This window comes from Oncorhynchus masou, chromosome 31, assembly GCF_036934945.1.
Source record: "Oncorhynchus masou masou isolate Uvic2021 chromosome 31, UVic_Omas_1.1, whole genome shotgun sequence".
In the NCBI taxonomy this organism is placed as follows: Eukaryota; Metazoa; Chordata; class Actinopteri; order Salmoniformes; family Salmonidae; genus Oncorhynchus; species Oncorhynchus masou.
The window spans coordinates 15,316,162-15,337,704 of NC_088242.1; the positions used below are offsets into that span (position 1 = coordinate 15,316,162).

Sequence of the window (21,543 nt, forward strand, 5' to 3'; positions counted from 1 at the left end):
CTCCACACACAGACATTCGTACAAAGCTCTCCCTCGCCCTCCATTTGGAATTACCATAATTCTATCCTTCTGATTCCTGCTTACAAGCGAAAACTAAAGTAGGAAGTAGCAGTGACTCACTCAATATGGAAGTGGTCAGATGACGCGGACACTATGCTACAGGACTGTTTTGCTAGCACAGACTGGAGTATGTTCCAGGATTCATCCAATGGCATTGAGGAGTATACCACGAGCAATGAAACAGGCAAAGCGTCAATACAGGATTAAGATTGAATCCTACTACACCGGCTCTGACGCTCGTCGGATGTGACAGGGCTTGCAAACTATTTACGGAAACCCAGCTGCGAGCTGCCAAGGTACGCGAGCCTAACAAACGGGATAAATGCCTTTCATGCTTGCTTCGAGGCAAGCAACACTGAAGCATGCTTGAGAGCATCAGCTGTTCTGGATGACTGTGTGTCTCCATAGCCAATGTGAGTAAGACCTTTAAACATTCACAAGGCCGCAGGGCCAGACGGATTACCAGGATGTGTACTCAGAGCATGCACGGATAAACTGGCAAGTGTCTTCACTGACCTTTTCAACCTCTCCCTGACCAAGCCTGTAATAACTACATGTTTCAAGCAGACAACCATAGTCCCTGTGCCCAAGAACACGAAGGTAACCTGCCTAAATTATTACCGCCACGTAGCACTCACATCGGTAGCCATAAAGTGATTTGAAAGGTTGGTTATGGCTAACAACACTATCATCCCAGAAACACTAGACCCACTCCAATTCGCATACGGCCCCAACAGGTCCACAGATGAGGCAATCTCAATTGCACTCCACACTGCCCTTTCCCACACGGAGAAAAGGAACACTTATGTGAGAATGCCGTTCATTGACTAGGAAAGGCAAAGACAAAGGGGGATACCTAGTCAGTTGTCCAACTGAATGCAATTCAACTGAAATGTGTCTTCCGCATTTAACCCAACCCCTCTGAATCAGAGAGGTGCGGGGGGCTGCCTTAATCGACATCCACATCTTCGGCACCAGGGGAACAGTGGGTTAACTGGCTGCAGCTCACTGTTCAACACAATAGTGCCCACAAAGCTCATCACTAAGCTAAGGACCCTGGAACTAAACACCTCCCTCTGCAACTGGATCCTGGACTTCCTGACGGGCCACCACCAGGTGGGAAGGCTAGGCAATAACACTTCTGCCACACTAATCCTCAACATGGGGGCCCCTCAGGGGTGCGTGCTTCGACGCTTCCTGTACTCCCCGTTCACCCATGACTGTCTGTCCAAGCACGACTCCATCACCATCATTAAGTTTGCTGACGACAAGGTTTGGCACTATGTATTCAGGTAGGTAGCGATCTCTTGGCATCCGCCAAACCCAGATTCGTCCATTGGACTGCCAGATGGTGAAGCTTGATTCATCACTCCAGAGAATGCATTTCCAAGGTGTTATGCAATGTAATGTCATATAATATTTTTAATTGTATCTACCTGCCTTAATGTTGCTGGATCCCAGTAAAAGTAGCTGCTACCTTGGCAGGAGCCAATGGGGATCCTTAATAAACACCAGGAAGATTACCTGCTGCCTTGATCAATAGCTAACGGCTACATAATCATCTCCTCCACCAGACTTCTCTCTGCCAACATGGAAACTAGCTAATTGTGTTTCAGTCCAGAGCTGTTTTAACTTAACACTATTATCTATTCTAGTCCCTGAGAGGACCTTCAAGGCAGTGCAGTGTTCAATTTCTGCCGACCAAGGGGAATGAAGTGTTAAGTTCTGCTTACAAGAACAAAAGCCACTGGTTCTGATCAAGTTAGAGTCGATTGTGTGTTGTCCAAAGGCGCTCCTTAAAGGAATACCAAGCCGGAGAAGGGTCATCATTCTCCATTGACCCTAATGTCTCTCTAACACACTCTAACATGTCCTGGGAGAGAAGTGTTACAGGAGGCGAGCGGGAAACCTTAGATCGCTTAGACCCCCCCCCCCCCCCACACACACACACACACAGAGACCATATATCACTCATAACATACTACTTAATTTCCTCTCCTGTGGGACAACAGGAGTTATTTTACCCAGCATAAGCTAAACAAGACAGAAAATTCACATTACACTGCCTGAAAATTAGACGATAACCTGTTTACGTCCTGCTGTTTGGTTGTTTTTGCACATTCAGTGAACACTCTTCCTTGAGTTACAGAACAGATACCTTCCGCGTTGGTTTTCTGTATTCCCTTGGCTGCTGCATTGTTAACTGGCATATTACCTATTATTGTATTTAACACAGGCGTTGGACTACTGAAGATGCTGACGGAGCTCAATGTGACACATTAGGAAACCATCTTCTGTTATGGAGACTCTCAAGGTGGGCCCTTCACTTAAGATGGTTTCCTTTAGTGCTCTTATGGAAGATGTCTGTCAGGGCTCTGTCATGATTTTATGTGGTCCTGTAAGGCTCAGTTGCAACAAGATTATCGTGTGTTCAATTTCTGGGACCACCCATAGTTGAAATGTAGACACACATGACTGGAGGTCGCTTTGGATTAAAGCCTGGTAAATGTTATATTATGTACATGATTTGACGTCTGGCAACTTCAGGCCTCTGAATTTTTCCAATGTTAACGAAAGCGCTTTAGATGTATGCTAAATACTATTAAAATAGGTCATAGAAATGGTTAGAATGGAGTCAAGGCTTACTGGAAAATACTTCAGTTATCTTACTAACAAAAATATTTCTGCATCAACATGCCGTTCACCTGAAAACATATTTATTTAAACCTATTTTCAACATTGTGAAATCTTCTTTTTCTTTAACTGGAATTAAAAGTTGAAATCGCTCACTCTACTTGTTCGTCTATCACTGGCTGATTCAGAATCAGAAAAAAATACTAAAACTATTTCTAGGATTGTGTCAGTGTTATACGAAGCTAAACATTGAAATCACACCATGATATACAGTAGGTCAGTGACATTGTTGAGTGAATAATGTGGATTTGGCCTATGTTAAGTCCAACTGCAGTAAAGGGTTCCATGTGTAGACAATGCCCATTATCTTATCGGTCTGAGATGCCGTCTGTGTATTCAGGGCCTGGATTTAAGTGGAGGACATTGTTGGTTTTATGCAACAGTTGCACCACCATGTGGAAAATAATGAAATGGCAAACAAGAATATATATATTTTTTAAACTGTACACCTATTATTTATTGTCTTTATAGCCATGGATATAAATCAGATTGTATTTGTTTGACTCCTTTGTAAATACCTTTGTAATAAAGTGCAACCCGGTCCTAAACCCAACACAGAGCGAGCAGAAAGAAGCCACACCTTGCAGGAGTTTAACAACCCAAACACGTTGCAGCACAGATGACAGGATAGATAGGTAGAATTCATAGAGGACTCATCTTTGTATCTGGCCATCTCCATTTTGAAGTTGTACATTTTCTTAACGATAGGCTGACAGTGCCTTGCAAAAGTATTCATCCCCTTTGCGTTTTTCCTATTTTGTTGCGTTACAACCTGTAATTTAAATTGATTTTAATTTAGATTTCATGTAATGGACATACACAAAATAGTCCAAATTGATGAAGTGAAATGAAAAAAATGAACTTGTTTCAAAAAACTCTAAAAAATCTAAAACTGAAAAGTGGTGCCTGCATATGTATTCACCCCCTTTACTTTGAAGCCCCTAAATAAGATCTGATGCAACCAATTACCTTCAGAAGTCACATAATTAGTTAAATAAAGTCCACCTGTGTGCAATCTAAGTGTCACATGATCTCAGTATATATACACCTGTTCTGAAAGGCCCCAGAGTCTGCAACACAAGAAAAAAATAAGCAAACACATTTGGTGTTCACCAAAAGGCATGTGGGTGTAACGGTTTTCTTGTGGTGAAGGAGAGGCGGACCAAAACGCAGCGTGGTGATTATTCATGGTACTTTAATAAAGAAAACTACACATGAATAGACTAACAAAACAATAAACGTGAGAAAACCTGAACAGCCCTATCTGGTGCAAACACAGAGACAGGAACTATCACCCACAAACACACAGTGAAACCCAGGCTACCTAAGTATGATTCTCAGTCAGAGACAACTAATGACACCTGCCTCTGATTGAGAACCATACTAGGCCGAAACATAGAAATACCCAAATCATAGAAAAACAAACATAGATTGCCCACCCCAACTCACGCCCTGACCATACTAAATAATAACAAAACAAATGAAATAAAGGTCAGAACGTGACAGTGGGAGACTCCCCAAACATATGGAAGAAGGTACTCTGGTAAGATGAGAATAAAATTAAGCTTATTGGCCATCAAGGAAAATGCTATGTCTGGCACAAACCCAACACCTCTCATCACCCCGAGAATACCATCCCCACAGTGAAGCATGGTGGTGGCAGCATCATGCTGTGGGTATGTTATTTTCATCGGCAGGGGCTGGGAAACTGGTCAGAATTGAAGGAATGATGGATGGCGCTAAATACAGGGACATTCTTGAGGGAAACCTGTTTCAGTCTTCCAGAGATTTGATACTGGGAGGGAGGTTCACCTTCCAGCAGGACAATGACCCTAAGCATACTGCTAAAACACTCGAGTGGTTTAAGGAGAAACATTTAAATGTCTTGGAATGGCCTAGTTCAAGTCCAGACCTCAATCCAATTGAGAATCTGTGGTATGACTAAAAGATTGCAGTGTTAGGCATTGTGTAAATCAAATGATACAACCCCCCCCCCCAAAAAAAAAATACATAAAAAATACTAAACATTTTAATTCCAGTTTGTAAGGCAACAAAATAGGAAAAAATGCCAAGGGGGTGAATACTTTCGCAAGCCGCTGTAACTCGATGACTCGGTTGGACATGACTCTAACAGGGTCATCATGAGGGATTAGCCAGTGAAGTTGGAGGTCCCACCCAGTTGACTGCATTAAAATGGTGGAAGCTAATACTGCCTTTTGGCCACTAATGGCCTCTATCATTCTCTATGGGAGCATCTCAATTGCATACTCCTTGCACACCCTCTCTCCTCGCATTCTCAAAACCCATTGGAGGAAAAGGTCAGAGGGGAGGGACCTCTGGCTTTCTTATTCAATGGGTTTTGAGAAGGAGTTGAGGGAATGCTAACATAGTCAAAGGCCGATAGATTAGGAATGGGCTAATATCAGCCCAAAATACCATCCCAACCGATTGTCGGTCGGTCTCTAGTTGGCAGCACTTTTTACAATTTTCTTCACACTCATCTCTAGTTGGTCAAGTTCCTTATTCTGCACAGGTGTAAAGATAAACTATTTCCACTCCATAACAGAAGTGATACGTAGGGGGGGGGGGGCATGTGTACTAATGATGCAGTGAAGAAATTCTACTCAAACACAATATGGATTTGTTTGACAAACTACATTTATTTTTTACCACTTCTGCAATTGCAATAAAAAGTGTATTTTGGAAATAAGTTATTCAACAGCAGAATTGTTACAAAAAAACAAGTGCAAATAGTAAAAGGAATGAACAGGACAGGTGAAAATTTATATAGGTAGGTCAATCCTACTCGGATTCATCTTTTGCATTGTTCAACAAAGTGCCTGAAAGAAATCACGTGACGTTTGTTCACTTGAAGTGATTTACCTGAGAAAGTGGAACATGTAGACAGTTGAGTCCCAAATGGCACCCTGCTCCCTATATAATGCACTACTTTTGACCAGAGCCCCATGGGACCTGGTCAAAAGTAGTGCACTACACAGGGAATAGGCCGGGGTGCCATTTTGGATGGAATCTTGGTCCAGTCTAGACGACAGGCAGTGGGTGTAGACAGGCACAATTCTAAATGGAAGCAGCCAGGTTATCTTCCATTGCATTCTTCTTTGGTTTCTTTCTGCCTCCTTCCTTCATATAATCTTCATCCCTCCTTTCTGTGCTTCTCCCAGTCTCTTCCTTCAGTTCGGTGCTTCTCTCTGCTTCCCTTGATTCTCCACCTCTTTGCCCCATGTCTGAATCTTTCTGCCTCTCTCCTCAGTCTCTCCCTTCCGTCTGTTCTTCCCTTCTCTCCTCTACCGCTGCTTCCCTCTTTTCTGTGACCCTCAGTTCTACTTCTGTCCTTTCTGCCACCATGTCTTCCATATCTGGTTCCTCATCTGAATCCTCTCGCGTAAGTTCCACCACCTCCTCCATCTTTAGGAATGTATCTTCTTCGTCCCCCTGAATGTCCCTTTCTTCCTCCGCTTCCTCCATGACTAAGTGCTTTTCTGGTGTCTTCTCTTTCTCATCGCTCTCATCCTCCATTGCCAAAGTCTTCACTGCAATCCTCACCTCGTCCCCCTCATCTTCTTCTCCTTCCACCTCCATGACCCTGTCCCTCTCTCTCTCTTCCTCCCCGTCGCTCTCCCTGTGGGAGTGTTGGCTCTCCTGGCTGCTGCTCACAGCATCCTCAGGCGGAGGCTGCCAGAAGTCATACAGTTTATCCTAGAGGCAATACACACATTATAAAACATATCACATTGCTATCAAACACATAACCACAGCTTACCCTGTAGGGAAGAAACATAATATTATTCTAACACTTTTACTCTGCAATAATAAACACAGCATTAAACCAAACACATACTGCGATACTATAGTTACCCTGGGAATACTTCCCCGAACTAACTAACTAACTAACTACACACACACATATACATACAGTAACAGTCATAAGTTTGGACACCTACTCATTCAAGGGTTTCTCTTTATTTAACTATTTTCTACATTTTAGAATAATAGGGAAGACATCAAAACTATGAAATAACACATATGGAAGCATGTAGTAACCGAAAAAAGTGTTAAACAAATCAAAATATATTTTAGATTCTTCAAAGTAGCGACCCTTTGCCGTGATGACAGCTTTGCACACTCTTGGCATTCTCTCAACTAGCTTCATGAGGAATGCTTTTCCAACAGTCTTGAAGGAGTTCCCACATATGCTGAGCACTTGCTGGCTCATTTTTCTTTACTCTGCGGTCCAACTCATCCCAAACCATCTCAATTGGGTTGAGGTTGGGTGATTGTGGAGGCCAGGTCATATCTGATGCAGCACTCCATCACTCTCCTTCTTGGTCAAATAGCCCTTATACAGCCTGGAGGTGTTTTGGGTCATTATCCTGTTGAAAAACAAATGATAGTCCCACTAAGCCCAAACCAGATGGGATGGCATATCGCTGCAGAATGCTGTGGTAGCCATACTGGTTAAGTGTGCCTTGGATTCTAAATAAATCACTGACAGTGTCACCAGCAAAGCATCCCCACACCTCCTTCTCCATGCTTCAATGTGGGAACCACACATGCGGAGATAATCCGTTCATCTCCTCGGTTGGAACCAAAAATCTCAAATTTGGCCTCATCAGACCAAAGGAGAGATTTCCACCAGTCTAATGTCCATTGCTCGTGTTTCTTGGCCCAAGCAAGCATGTTCTTCTTATTGGTGTCCTTTAGTAGTGTTTCCTTTGCAGAAATTTGACCATGAAGGCCTGATTCACACAGGAGCGGCAGGGTAGCCTATTGGTTAGAGCGTTGGACTAGTAAACAGAAGGTTGCAAGTTCAAACCCCCGAGCTGACAAGGTACAAATCTGTCATTCTGCCCCTGAACAGGAAGTTAACCCACTGTTCCTAGGCCTGGTAAAATAAATAAATAAATAAAACAGTCTCCTCTGAACAGTTGATGTTAAGATGTGTCTGTTACTTGAACTCTGTGAAGCATTTATTTGGCTGTTAACTCTAATGAACTTATCCTCTGCAGCAGAGGTAACTCTGGATCTTCCATTCCTGTGGCGGTCCCCATGAGGTCAAGTTTCATCATAGCGCTTGATGAAGAAACTTTAAATTCTTGAAATGTTCTGGTTTGACTGATGGACTGTCATTTCTCTTTGCTGTTTTTGGACTTGGTCTTTTACCAAATACGGCTATCTTCTGTATATCCCCCTACCTTGTCACAACACAACTGATTGGCTAAACCACATTAAGGAAAGATATTCCACAAATTAACAAGGCTGGTTGAGAGAATGCCAAGAGTGTGCAAAGCTGTCATGGCAAAAGGTGGCAATTTTGAAGAATCTAAAATGTTAAATATGTTTTGATTTGTTTAACACTGTTGGTTACTACATGATTCCATGCGTTATTTCATAGTTTTGATGTCTTCACTATTATTCTACAATGTAAAAAATAGTCAAAATAAAGAAAGATTGATTCCAGGGTTTATCTACACACACACATCTAGCTATGGCTTTATGTACTATAGCTGTACTGTATCTCTCTATGCATGTCTACCTGGAGAGGCCTGGTTCTCTGGACCAGCACGTGCCACTTGGTGTAGATCCTGGCAACAAGGTCCTTCACCTGGAGGGAGAAAGAGTGAGCGATGAGGAAGAGAGAGCGAGAGGTGGGGTGGATGAGGAAGAGTGCGGAGAGAGAGGAAGAAGAGAAGAAAGAGGGGGGTTAAGAGCTGTTTAACTAGAGAGAACATATCATCATTAATGCATTAATGTGGGTTACAGTTCCCATAGAAAGGTTGTCTATATGGAAGAAGTAACTACATACCCTGCTCCTGTAAAGCATCTTCTCACTCTCCCTGATGTCACTTTTGATGTGTTTCTCCAGCTCAGCACTTAGCAACAACAACTGGTTCTTTTGCTCCGAAGGGAAGAACTCAAAGTTGGTGGCTTCGTTGGCCAAGGCCAGGAGGCTGTAGCATAGGTAGTAGGCCTGAAAACAACAGTGTGTTCATTAGGCACCAACCGGAAGAAAACAGGGATGACTTTGACAATTGGTCATATATATATATATATATATATATATATACACATACACACACACACACACACACACATGTACATATATATATATATACACACAGTTGAAGTCAGAAGTTCACATACACCTTAGCCAAATGCATTTAAACTCAGTATTTCACAATTCCTGACATTTAATCCAAGTAAAAATTACTTGTCTTAGGTTAGTAAAGATCACTACTTTATTTTTAATAAAGTGAAATGTCAGAATAATAGTAGAGAGAATCACTTATTTCAGCTTTTATTTCTTTCATCACATTCCCAGCGGGCCAGAAGTTTACATACACTCAATTAGTATTTGGTAGCATTGCCTTTAAATTGTTGAACTTGGGTCAAAAGTTTTGGTAGCCTTCCACAAGCTTCCCACAATAAGTTGGGTGAATTTGGCCCATTCCTCCTGACAGAGCTGGTGTAACTGAGTCAGGTTAGTAGGCCTCCTTGCTCACACACGCTTTTTCAGTTCTTCGCACACGCTTCATTCATCAAATGATGTCAATCAGCCTATCAGAAGCTTCTGAAGCCATTACATAATTTTCTGGAATCTTTCATGCTGTTTAAAGGCACAGTCAACTTAGTGTATGTAAACTTCTGACCCACTGGAATTGTGATACAGTGAATTATAAGTGAAATAATCTGTCTATAAACAATTGTTGGAAAAGTTACTTGTGTCATGCACAAAGTAGATGTCCTATCCAACTTGCTAAAACTATAGTTTGCTAACAAGACTTTTGTGGATTGGTTGAAAAACGAGTTACAATGACTCAGGTCTAAGTGTATGTAAACTTCCAACTTCAACTGTATATACACTTCCCTTGCAAACCACTGTCGGTTGTGTGACCTAATGAACACAACCCCAGTTCTCCTGATTTAACCGGACAACAAGTGTAGTCACTTTGAACCAGACGCAAACAAACCTGGGAGGAACTAGCTGCTGCTCTTGTCCAATAAGAAACTCTTATTTTGTTGCAAAACAAATTGTTGCAAAAATACCCTTATATACACCCTGGTAAATAACCCTTTGTTGACCTGCTGGTCCAGAGAGGCACAGTCCTCCTCTTCCTCCCGCTCTCTGTTTGGGTGGTGACTCCTCCTGTGGCAGGAGGTGGCCAGCCCCCGGAGGAGTGAGGAGGGACGCATTTGGGAGAGGTAGGGGCGCAGGTCTGACAGCTGGAACTCTGTGTTGGAGGGAATGTAAGTGCATCTGTTGTTTAGCAGCTTGGAGATGGCCGACACACTGAGGTGTCTCCTGAGTTGCTTGCCGCGCTTGCTGTCTGGCAGGAGCTCAACCAGCCAGCGCAGGTTGTGGTGGTCGTCAGTCAGGGCAATCAGCGACATGCAGATCCTGGGTAGCTACAGAACAGGACAGGAGATCGATCAACATCAACAATCAGACAGGAGAAACAGACACACAACACAGTGAGATGAGTTTACCTAGGAAAGGAAAGAAATAAAGTTCAAACTAGCAAAATAAAGAAATGGTGACAAGCATTCATTCATCTCCAGCATCAAAAGTATTGGGACAGTAGCTAGGTTTCCATCCAATTTGTGACAGATTTTCATGGGAATATTTAAAAAAAATCTGCATAGAATAACATGCTCATTTTCCACCAGAGATGTGTTTCCATCAAACTAACCTTTTGCGGATAAAAGGCTGTGCACGATGATGTAGTGCACATAAAAATAACTTTTGCAGTTAAATTACAAGTTAAATGGGTTTCCATGGGGCCTCCCGAGTGGCGCAGCGGTCTAAGGCACTGCGTCGCAGTATTTCCTCTGACACATTGGTGCAGCTGGTTTCCATTGGTGCAGCTGGTTTCCATTGGTGCAGCTGGTTTCCATTGGTGCAGCTGGTTTCCATTGATGCAGCTGGTTTCCATTGGTGCAGCTGGTTTCCATTGGTGCAGCTGGTTTCCAGTGGTGCAGCTGGTTTCTGGGTTAAGCGAGCAGTGTGTCCAAAAGCAGTGCGGCTTAGCAGGGTCGTGTTTCGGAGGACACATGGCTCTCGAGCTTCGCCTCTCCTGAGTCCGTATGGGAGTTGCAGCAATGAGACTGTAAATACCAATTTGATCCCACGAAATTGAGAAAAAAAGGGGTAAAAAGTAACATTATATTTGTATATAAAATATGAGTTTCCATCACATTTTCAACTTTACTGATGGTTTTGTAACAAAATTTGTTGCGCTATATTGCAAATGTGCCCACTCTAGTCTTGGCACATGCACATTAACCAACATCTCGCAGATACAGTGCTGGTAGGCTACCTACATTATGAGATTATTATGGAGAAGAGTGATATTTTTTGTATTTGTCAAACGGCAGCCAAGCATTGATGATCATGTCACCAGAATAAGACCCTCGATATTCATTGGAAAAGAGCATCAAGCTCATCACCTTGCACTTTCACCTCCTAACTTAGTTAATCTGTAGCCTAATAAACAGCATGGTTTACAGATTGGTAGTGGGAGGACCACACAACATCGCGTGCCTCCAAGTTTACTTAAAAATGATGGTTATATTAATATTTGCTAATAAAGGCATTTCCACTGCCATTTCTCACATCATTTATTTTAGACTTAAAAAGATCCCACCATGTCGAACAAATTGTCTGTTGGCATTTATAAAATTGTACCGGCATTTCATGTTTCCATCAGCCCAGTGTGAAGGACTTTTTTCATGCGTCAGGTAATTCAGCTGCATGAAATGGTTGACTGGAAGCCTGGTTGGTGACACATTTTTGGGGTTTAGGCTATGGTCTACAGCACTTTGGATTTGAAATGATACAAAGTTACAGAGGCACAAACATCATACCCCCTAAGAAATGCTAACCTCTCCTGTTCTTGTAGTGGTGAGAGGTTAGCATGTCTTGGAGGTATGATATAAAATGCTAATCTCTCCTGTTCTTGTAATGGAGAGAGGTTAGCATGTCTTGGAGGTATGATATAAAATGCTAACCTCTCCTGTTCTTGTAGTGGTGAGAGGTTAGCATGTCTTGGAGGTATGATATAAAATGCTAACCTCTCCTGTTCTTGTAATGGAGAGAGGTTAGCATGTCTTGGAGGTATGATATAAAATGCTAACCTCTCCTGTTCTTGTAGTGGTGAGAGGTTAGCATGTCTTGGAGGTATGATATAAAATGCTAACCTCTCCTGTTCTTGTAGTGGTGAGAGGTTAGCATGTCTTGGAGGTATGATATAAAATGCTAACCTCTCCTGTTCTTGTAATGGAGAGAGGTTAGCATGTCTTGGAGGTATGATATAAAATGCTAATCTCTCCTGTTCTTGTAATGGAGAGAGGTTAGCATGTCTTGGAGGTATGATATAAAATGCTAATCTCTCCTGTTCTTGTAATGGAGAGAGGTTAGCATGTCTTGGAGGTATGATATTTTAAAATGCTAACCTCTCCTGTTCTTGTAATGGTGAGAGGTTAGCATGTCTTGGGGGGAATGATATAAAATGCTAATCTCTCCTGTTCTTGTAATGGTGAGAGGTTAGCATGTCTTGGGGGGAATGATATAAAATGCTAATCTCTCCTGTTCTTGTAATGGTGAGAGGTTAGCATGTCTTGGGGGGAATGATATAAAATGCTAATCTCTCCTGTTCTTGTAATGGTGAGAGGTTAGCATGTCTTGGAGGGATGATATAAAAAGCTAATCTCTCCTGTTCTTGTAATGGAGAGAGGTTAGCATGTCTTGGGGGGATGATTTTTGTGCATCTGTAACTTTCTCATTCATCATTTTTCATCATTGGGGCGGCAGGGGAGCCTAGTGGTTAGAGCGTTGGACTAGTAACCGAAAGGTTGTAAGTTCAAATCCCCGAGCTGACAAGGTACAAATCTGTTGTTCTGCCCCTGAACAGGCAGTTAACCCACTGTTCCTAGGCCGTCATTGAAAATAAGAATTTGTTCTTAACTAACTTGCCTAGTTACATTAAATAAATGCAGTGCCTGTTAATTCATCATCGAATCACAGCCTACTTCGTCAAACGGGTGATGATTTAACAAGCACTTTTGTGAAAAAAAGCACTGTTGTGGCACCAATGTGTACCTAAACATCAATGCCTTTCTTAAAATCAATACACAAGTATATCTTTTTTTAAACCTGCATATTTAGTTAAAAGAAATTCATGTTAGCAGGCAATATTAACGAGGGAAATTGTGTCACTTCTCTTAAGTTCAGTACAAGCAGAGTCAGGGTATATGCAGCAGTTTTTGCATTATTTAAACTAAATTGTTTTTATTTATGTATTATATTAAGTTAAAATAAAAGTGTTCATTCAGTATTGTTGTAATTGTCATTATTACAAATATATATATAAAAATCGTCCGATTAATAGGTATCGGCGTTAAAAAAATCATAATCGGTCGACCTCTAGCCAACACACCGTAATGTTGTTGTCCACCATCCTTCTTCCATCTTCATATTTGACAGGGAAGCCTAAATGCTCCCACCCATGAGACTTAAGTGAAGCGGGAGGCTTTTCCAGTTCTTCAGCTCCTCCTCCAGCCATGGCTGTCACCTCTCTTTTCTTCTTAGCTTTTTGCAACACGAGCATCCAGGATTGATACGTTGGGAATCAACATGCCCTGTTCACGTGAACAGTAAACACAACTGCTTTTAAACAATTATTCAATCAGGCTTCAGAGCAAAACACAGCATCTTTTCACTGCAACTTTGCATCGAGATTTAGGGAATTACTTTAAAAAGTAACAGCAGCAGTAAAATCACACTATGATGATTAAACTCTGCAATTGATCTGCGGTTCACATGCATGCTGAGCCGTGGGGGGTGATCCGTACGGACCACGGATCAACTACGGTCCGTTACATGGGACCGTGTTTAAAACAAGTCAGTGCTAACTCTGCTCCGGAGCAGGGCCAGCTAGCCCTGGACAAAGGATGGTGCTAGTCCACTTTACAATGTGCAAGTGTGAACACTCCCTTAGCCCTGGGCTTATTTAGACTGCAAATAACTGGATGGGAGAGACAAGCAAGTAGGAAATGAAGTTCGAAACACTAAAGCAGGGATTGAACCCACAACCATTGGGTTTGCACATGTGCACGTGTTTCTACGGCACCACGCAGAAGACACAGAAGAAGAAAGAAATAAAACAGTTGACTGACCATGATGTTCAAGTCCCTTATGCTGTTGACCAGGTTGTGCAGTAGGGAGCGGAGGTGCTCAGTGGGCTGGAGGGCGAGCTGCGTGTCCAGGCCCACTCTGCTCACCACCGTCAGGAGTAACAATAGTTCTCTGTCACTGTAGACCCGCGGGCACAACGACGTAGAATGACACATGTACTTGACGACATTGTCAAAGTTGTGTTCAGGGAAAGTTCTGATCTCCTTCTTGCTGGACAGGCTCTCTGTGCTGATCTGGAGGTCCTCTCTACAAACACACAGGTAGTTATTATCTGTCTATCAGAAAAATTGTATGAATAAAGTAGTTATTGACACACACACAGACTTACATCAGGTCTCCCTCAGTGAAGGGGGGTTGTAGGTTCTCCAGGGGGAAAAGGGTGACAAAGGGAACCCCCATGTTCATGAAGACCAGGGTCACGTCTCCAATACTGGGCACCCACACCTCAAACCTCTCACTCTTATTCAGCACCATGTGTTCAGCAGCGGAGCAGGCAATATCTCCAAGGGCCTTTAGTACCTGATGACAGGTCAGCCTGTCTGAGTGGACTGACATCATCTACAGGAGGGGGAGAGAGAGAGAGGCTGACGTTTTGTCTGTCTTTAATGAGCCATCCTCATTTGATTAAAAACACTTACGTACCCCCTGGTTAGTCCTCCCCCTATGTTAGTCCCCCCCCCCTCGTTAGTCCTCCCCCGGGGCGGCAGGGTAGCCAAGTGGTTAGAGCGTTGGACTAGTAACCGGAAGGTTGCAAGTTCAAACCCCCAAGCTGACAAGGCACAAATCTGTCGTTCTGCCACTGAACAGGAAGTTCACAAATTGTTCCTAGGCCGTCATTGAAAATAAGAATTTGTTCTTAACTGACTTGCCTAGTTAAATAAAGATAAAATCTTAGTCCTCCCCACAAAAAAAAAAGAGTTGCAAACCACCAGACATTGATCAATTGCAATTATACAAACAAATCAATCAATGTGATTAGTCAAGAGCAGGGACAGGTAAAAGGGGGTGTAGAGTAGTACCTGGAAGAGCCAGCGGGTCACCTGGGGAGGACAGGGGGAGGAGCAGTAGGCTCTCTGGAACAGCTGGGAACTGACCTGGGTCCTGAACTGGTCTGGAGAGGAGCTGAGAGACACAGAGGGAATGAGAGATGGTAGAGAGAGGGGAAAAACACACACCAGAGAGATGAGAGGGGGGAAAACACACACCAGAGAGATGAGAGGGGGAAAACACACACCAGAGAGATGAGAGAGGGGAAAAACACACACCAGAGAGAGGGGAAAAACACACACCAGAGAGAGGGGAAAAACACACACCAGAGAGATGAGATGGGGAAAACACACACACCAGATTGATGAGAGGGGAAAAACACACACACCAGATTGATGAGAGGGGAAAAACACACACCAGAGTGATGAGAGAGGGGAAAAACACACACCAGAGAGATGAGAGGGGAAAAACACACACCAGAGAGATGAGATGGGGAAAACACACACACCAGATTGATGAGAGGGGAAAAACACACACCAGAGTGATGAGAGAGGGGAAAAACACACACCAGAGAGATGAGAGGGGAAAAACACACACCAGAGTGATGAGAGGAAAAACACACACCAGAGAGATGAGAGGGGAAAACACACACACCAGAGAGATGAGAGGGGGAAAACACACACCCGAGAGATGAGAGAGGGGAAAAACACACCAGAGAGATGAGAGGGGGGAAAAACACACACCAGAGAGATGAGAGGGGGGAAAAACAAACACCAGAGAGATGAGGTGGAAAACACACACTAGAGAGATGAGAGGGGAAAAACACACACCAGAGAGATGAGAGGGGAAAACACACACCAGAGAGATGAGGGGGAAAACACACACCAGAGAGATGAGAGTGGAAAAACACACACCAGAGAGATGATAGGGGAAAAACACACACCAGAGACATGAGAGGGGAAAATACACACCAGAGACATGAGAGGGGAAAAACACACACCATAGAGATGAGAGGGGAAAAACACACACCAGACACATGAGAGGGGGAAAAACACACACCAGAGAGATGAGAGGGGAAAAACACACAACAGAGAGATGAGAGGGGAAAAACACACAACAGAGAGATGAGAGAGGGAAAAACACACACCAGAGAGATGAGAGGGAAAAACACACACCAGAGACATGAGAGGGGGGGAAAACACACACCAGAGAGATGAGAGGGGAAAACACACACTAGAGAGATGAGAGCGGGAAAAACACACACCAGAGAGATGAGAGGGGGAAAACACACACCAGAGAGATGAGAGAGGGGAAAACACACACCAGAGAGATGAGAGGGGGAAAAACACACACCAGAGAGGGGGGAACACACACACCAGAGAGATGAGAGGGGGAAAACACACACACCAGAGAGATGAGAGGGGAAAATACACACCAGAGAGATGAGACGGGAAAACACACACCAGAGAGGGGGGGGGGAACACACACCAGAGAGATGAGAGGGGGGGAACACACACCAGAGAGATGAGAGGGGGGAAAACACACACCAGAGAGGGGGGGAAACACACACCAGAGAGATGAGAGGGGGGGAACACACACCAGAGAGATGAGAGGGGGAAAACACACAAAAGAGAGATGAGAGAGGGAAAACACACACCAGAGAGATGAGAGGGGGAAAACACACACACCAGAGAGATGAGAGGGGAAAATACACACCAGAGAGAAGAGAGGGGGAAAACACACACCAGAGAGATGAGAAAGGGGAAAACACACACCAGAGAGATGAGAGGGGGGGGAAACACACACCAGAGAGATGAGAGGGGGGAAAAACACACAACAGAGAGAGGGGAAAAACACACACCAGAGACATGAGAGAGGGGAAAAACACACACCAGAGAGATGAGAGAGGGGAAAAACACACACCAGAGAGATGAGAGGGGGGGGAAACACACACCAGAGAGATGAGAGGGGGGAAAAACACACACCAGAGAGAGGGGAAAAACACACACCAGAGACATGAGAGAGGGGAAAAACACACACCAGAGAGATGAGAGGGGGGGGAAACACACACCAGAGAGATGAGAGGGGGAAAAACACACACCAGAGAGATGAGAGAGGGAAAAACACACACCAGAGAGATGAGAGAAGGGAAAAACACACACCAGAGAGATGAGAGAGGGGAAAAACAAACACCAGAGAGATGAGGGGGAAAACACACACCAGAGAGATGAGAGAGGAAAAACACACACCAGAGAGATGAGAGAAGGGAAAAACACACACACCAGAGAGAGGGGAAAAACACACACCAGAGACATGAGAGGGGGGGGAAACACACACCAGAGACATGAGAGAGGGGAAAAACACACACCAGAGAGATGAGACGGGAAAACACACACCAGAGAGATGAGAGGGGAAAACACACACCAGAGAGATGAGAGGGGAAAAACACACACCAGAGAGATGAGAGGGGAAAAACACACACCAGAGAGATGAGAGAGGGGAAAACACACACCAGAGAGATGAGAGGGGAAAAACACACACCAGAGAGATGAGAGAGGGGAAAACACACACCAGAGAGATGAGAGGGGAAAAACACACAACAGAGAGATGAGAGGGGAAAAACACACAAAAGAGAGATGAGAGAGGGAAAAACACACACCAGAGAGATGAGAGGGGGGGAAAAACACACACCAGAGAGATGAGAGAGGGAAAAACACACACCAGAGAGATGAGAGGGGGGAAAAACACACACCAGAGAGATGAGAGGGGGAAAAACACACACCAGAGAGATGAGAGGGCAAAAACACACACCAGAGAGATGAGAGAGGGGGAAAACACACAAAAGAGAGATGAGAGAGGGAAAAACACACACCAGAGAGATGAGAGGGGGGGAAAAACACACACCAGAGAGATGAGAGAGGGGAAAACACACACCAGAGAGATGAGAGGGGGAAACACACAAAAGAGAGATGAGAGAGGGAAAAACACACACCAGAGAGATGAGAGGGGGGAAAAACACACACCAGAGAGATGAGAGAGGGAAAAACACACACCAGAGAGATGAGAGAGGGAAAAACACACACCAGAGAGATGAGAGGGGAAAACACACACACCAGAGAGATGAGAGGGGAAAACACACACCAGAGAGAGGGGAAAAACACACACCAGAGAGATGAGATGGGGAAAACACACACACCAGATTGATGAGAGGGGAAAAACACACACCAGAGTGATGAGAGAGGGGAAAAACACACACCAGAGAGATGAGAGGGGAAAAACACACACCAGAGTGATGAGAGGAAAAACACACACCAGAGAGATGAGAGGGGAAAACACACACACCAGAGAGATGAGAGGGGAAAACACACACCAGAGAGATGAGAGGGGGAAAACACACACCCGAGAGATGAGAGAGGGGAAAAACACACCAGAGAGATGAGAGGGGGAAAAACACACACCAGAGAGATGAGAGGGGGGAAAAACAAACACCAGAGAGATGAGGTGGAAAACACACACTAGAGAGATGAGAGGGGAAAAACACACACCAGAGAGATGAGAGGGGAAAACACACACCAGAGAGATGAGGGGGAAAACACACACCAGAGAGATGAGAGTGGAAAAACACACACCAGAGAGATGAGAGGGGAAAAACACACACCAGAGACATGAGAGGGGAAAATACACACACCATAGAGATGAGAGGGGAAAAACACACACCAGACACATGAGAGGGGGAAAAACACACACCAGAGAGATCAGAGGGGAAAAACACACAACAGAGAGATGAGAGGGGAAAAACACACAACAGAGAGATGAGAGAGGGAAAAACACACACCAGAGAGATGAGAGGGGAAAAACACACACCAGACACATGAGAGGGGGAAAACACACACCAGAGAGATGAGAGGGGGGAAAAACAAACACCAGAGAGATGAGGTGGAAAACACACACTAGAGAGATGAGAGGGGAAAAACACACACCAGAGAGATGAGAGGGGAAAACACACACCAGAGAGATGAGGGGGAAAACACACACCAGAGAGATGAGAGTGGAAAAACACACACCAGAGAGATGAGAGGGGAAAAACACACACCAGAGACATGAGAGGGGAAAATACACACCAGAGACATGAGAGGGGAAAAACACACACCATAGAGATGAGAGGGGAAAAACACACACCAGACACATGAGAGGGGGAAAAACACACACCAGAGAGATCAGAGGGGAAAAACACACAACAGAGAGATGAGAGGGGAAAAACACACAACAGAGAGATGAGAGAGGGAAAAACACACACCAGAGAGATGAGAGGGGAAAAACACACACCAGACACATGAGAGGGGGAAAACACACACCAGAGAGATGAGAGTGGAAAAACACACACCAGAGAGATGAGAGAGGGGAAAAACACACACCAGAGAGATGAGAGGGGAAAAACACACACCAGAGAGATGAGAGAGGGGGAAAAACACACACCAGAGAGGGGGGGGAACACACACACACCAGAGAGATGAGAGGGGGAAAACACACACACCAGAGAGATGAGAGGGGAAAAACACACACCAGAGAGATGAGAGGGGGAAAACACACACCAGAGAGATGAGAGGGGGAAAAACACACACCAGAGAGGGGGGGAACACACACACACCAGAGAGATGAGAGGGGAAAACACACACACCAGAGAGATGAGAGGGGAAAATACACACCAGAGAGATGAGACGGGAAAACACACACCAGAGAGGGGGGGACACACACCAGAGAGATGAGAGGGGGAACACACACCAGAGAGATGAGAGGGGGGGAAAACACACACCAGAGAGGGGGAAACACACACCAGAGAGATGAGAGGGGGAAACACACACCAGAGAGATGAGAGGGGGAAAACACACACCAGAGAGATGAGGGGAAAACACACACCAGAGAGATGAGAGGGGAAAACACACACACCAGAGAGATGAGAGGGGAAAATACACACCAGAGAGAAGAGAGAGGGGAAAAACACACACCAGAGAGATGAGAGAGGGGAAAAACACACACCAGAGAGATGAGAGGGGGGGGAAACACACACCAGAGAGAACACACACACACCAGACACATGAGAGGGGGAAAACACACACCAGAGAGATGAGAGGGGAAAAACACACAACAGAGAGATGAGAGGGGAAAAACACACAACAGAGAGATGAGAGAGGGAAAAACACACACCAGAGAGATGAGAGGGGAAAAACACACACCAGAGAGATGAGAGAGGGGGAAAAACACACACCAGAGAGATGAGAGGGGGAAAAACACACACCAGAGAGGGGGGGGAACACACACACACCAGAGAGATGAGAGGGGGAAAACACACACACCAGAGAGATGAGAGGGGAAAATACACACCAGAGAGATGAGACGGGAAAACACACACCAGAGAGGGGGGGGGGGGAAACACACACCAGAGAGATGAGAGGGGGGGAACACACACCAGAGAGATGAGAGGGGGGGGGAACACACACCAGAGAGGGGGGGGAAACACACACCAGAGAGATGAGAGGGGGGGAACACACACAAGAGAGATGAGAGGGGAAAACACACACCAGAGAGATGAGGGGAAAACACACACCAGAGAGATGAGAGGGGGAAAACACACAAAAGAGAGATGAGAGAGGGAAAAACACACACCAGAGAGATGAGAGGGGGAAAACACACACACCAGAGAGATGAGAGGGGAAAATACACACCAGAGAGAAGAGAGAGGGGAAAAACACACACCAGAGAGATGAGAGAGGGGAAAAACACACACCAGAGAGATGAGAGGGGAAAATACACACCAGAGAGATGAGACGGGAAAACACACACCAGAGAGGGGGGGAAACACACACCAGAGAGATGAGAGGGGGAACACACACCAGAGAGATGAGGGGGGAAAACACACACCAGAGAGGGGGGGAAACACACACCAGAGAGATGAGAGGGGGGGAACACACACCAGAGAGATGAGAGGGGGAAAACACACACCAGAGAGATGAGGGGAAAACACACACCAGAGAGATGAGAGGGGGAAAACACACAAAAGAGAGATGAGAGAGGGAAAAACACACACCAGAGAGATGAGAGGGGGAAAACACACACACCAGAGAGATGAGAGGGGAAAATACACACCAGAGAGAAGAGAGAGGGGAAAAACACACACCAGAGAGATGAGAGAGGGGAAAAACACACACCAGAGAGATGAGAAGGGGGGAAACACACACCAGAGAGGGGGGAACACACACACACCAGACACATGAGAGGGGGAAAACACACACCAGAGAGATGAGAGGGGAAAACACACAACAGAGAGATGAGAGGGGAAAAACACACAACAGAGAGATGAGAGAGGGAAAACACACACCAGAGAGATGAGAGGGGAAAACACACACCAGACACATGAGAGGGGAAAACACACACCAGAGAGATGAGAGGGGAAAACACACACCAGAGAGATGAGAGAGGGGAAAAGCACACACCAGAGAGATGAGAGGGGGGGGGGGGGGGAACACACACCAGAGAGGGGGGGGAAACACACACCAGAGAGATGAGAGGGGGGGAACACACACCAGAGAGAT

General features: G+C 44.9%; 1 protein-coding gene across 4 annotated transcripts in view; it reads right to left on the bottom strand.

Moving 5' to 3' along the window:
* Nucleotides 1-3,929: 3,929 nt before the first annotated feature.
* Nucleotides 3,930-21,543, bottom strand: part of LOC135523488 (SMC5-SMC6 complex localization factor protein 2-like) — a 55,842-nt gene continuing 38,228 nt past the window's right edge. For all 4 annotated transcript variants that reach the window (XM_064950189.1, XM_064950190.1, XM_064950191.1 and 1 more), the window contains 7 exons: nucleotides 14,986-15,088; nucleotides 14,295-14,524; nucleotides 13,948-14,212; nucleotides 9,856-10,179; nucleotides 8,579-8,743; nucleotides 8,309-8,377; nucleotides 3,930-6,471 (listed from right to left, as the gene is read on the bottom strand). In XM_064950189.1, the coding sequence (XP_064806261.1) occupies nucleotides 6,022-6,471; nucleotides 8,309-8,377; nucleotides 8,579-8,743; nucleotides 9,856-10,179; nucleotides 13,948-14,212; nucleotides 14,295-14,524; nucleotides 14,986-15,088 (1,606 nt within the window). In that variant the 3' untranslated portion in view covers nucleotides 3,930-6,021. The remainder of the gene's footprint in view (nucleotides 6,472-8,308; nucleotides 8,378-8,578; nucleotides 8,744-9,855; nucleotides 10,180-13,947; nucleotides 14,213-14,294; nucleotides 14,525-14,985; nucleotides 15,089-21,543) is intronic.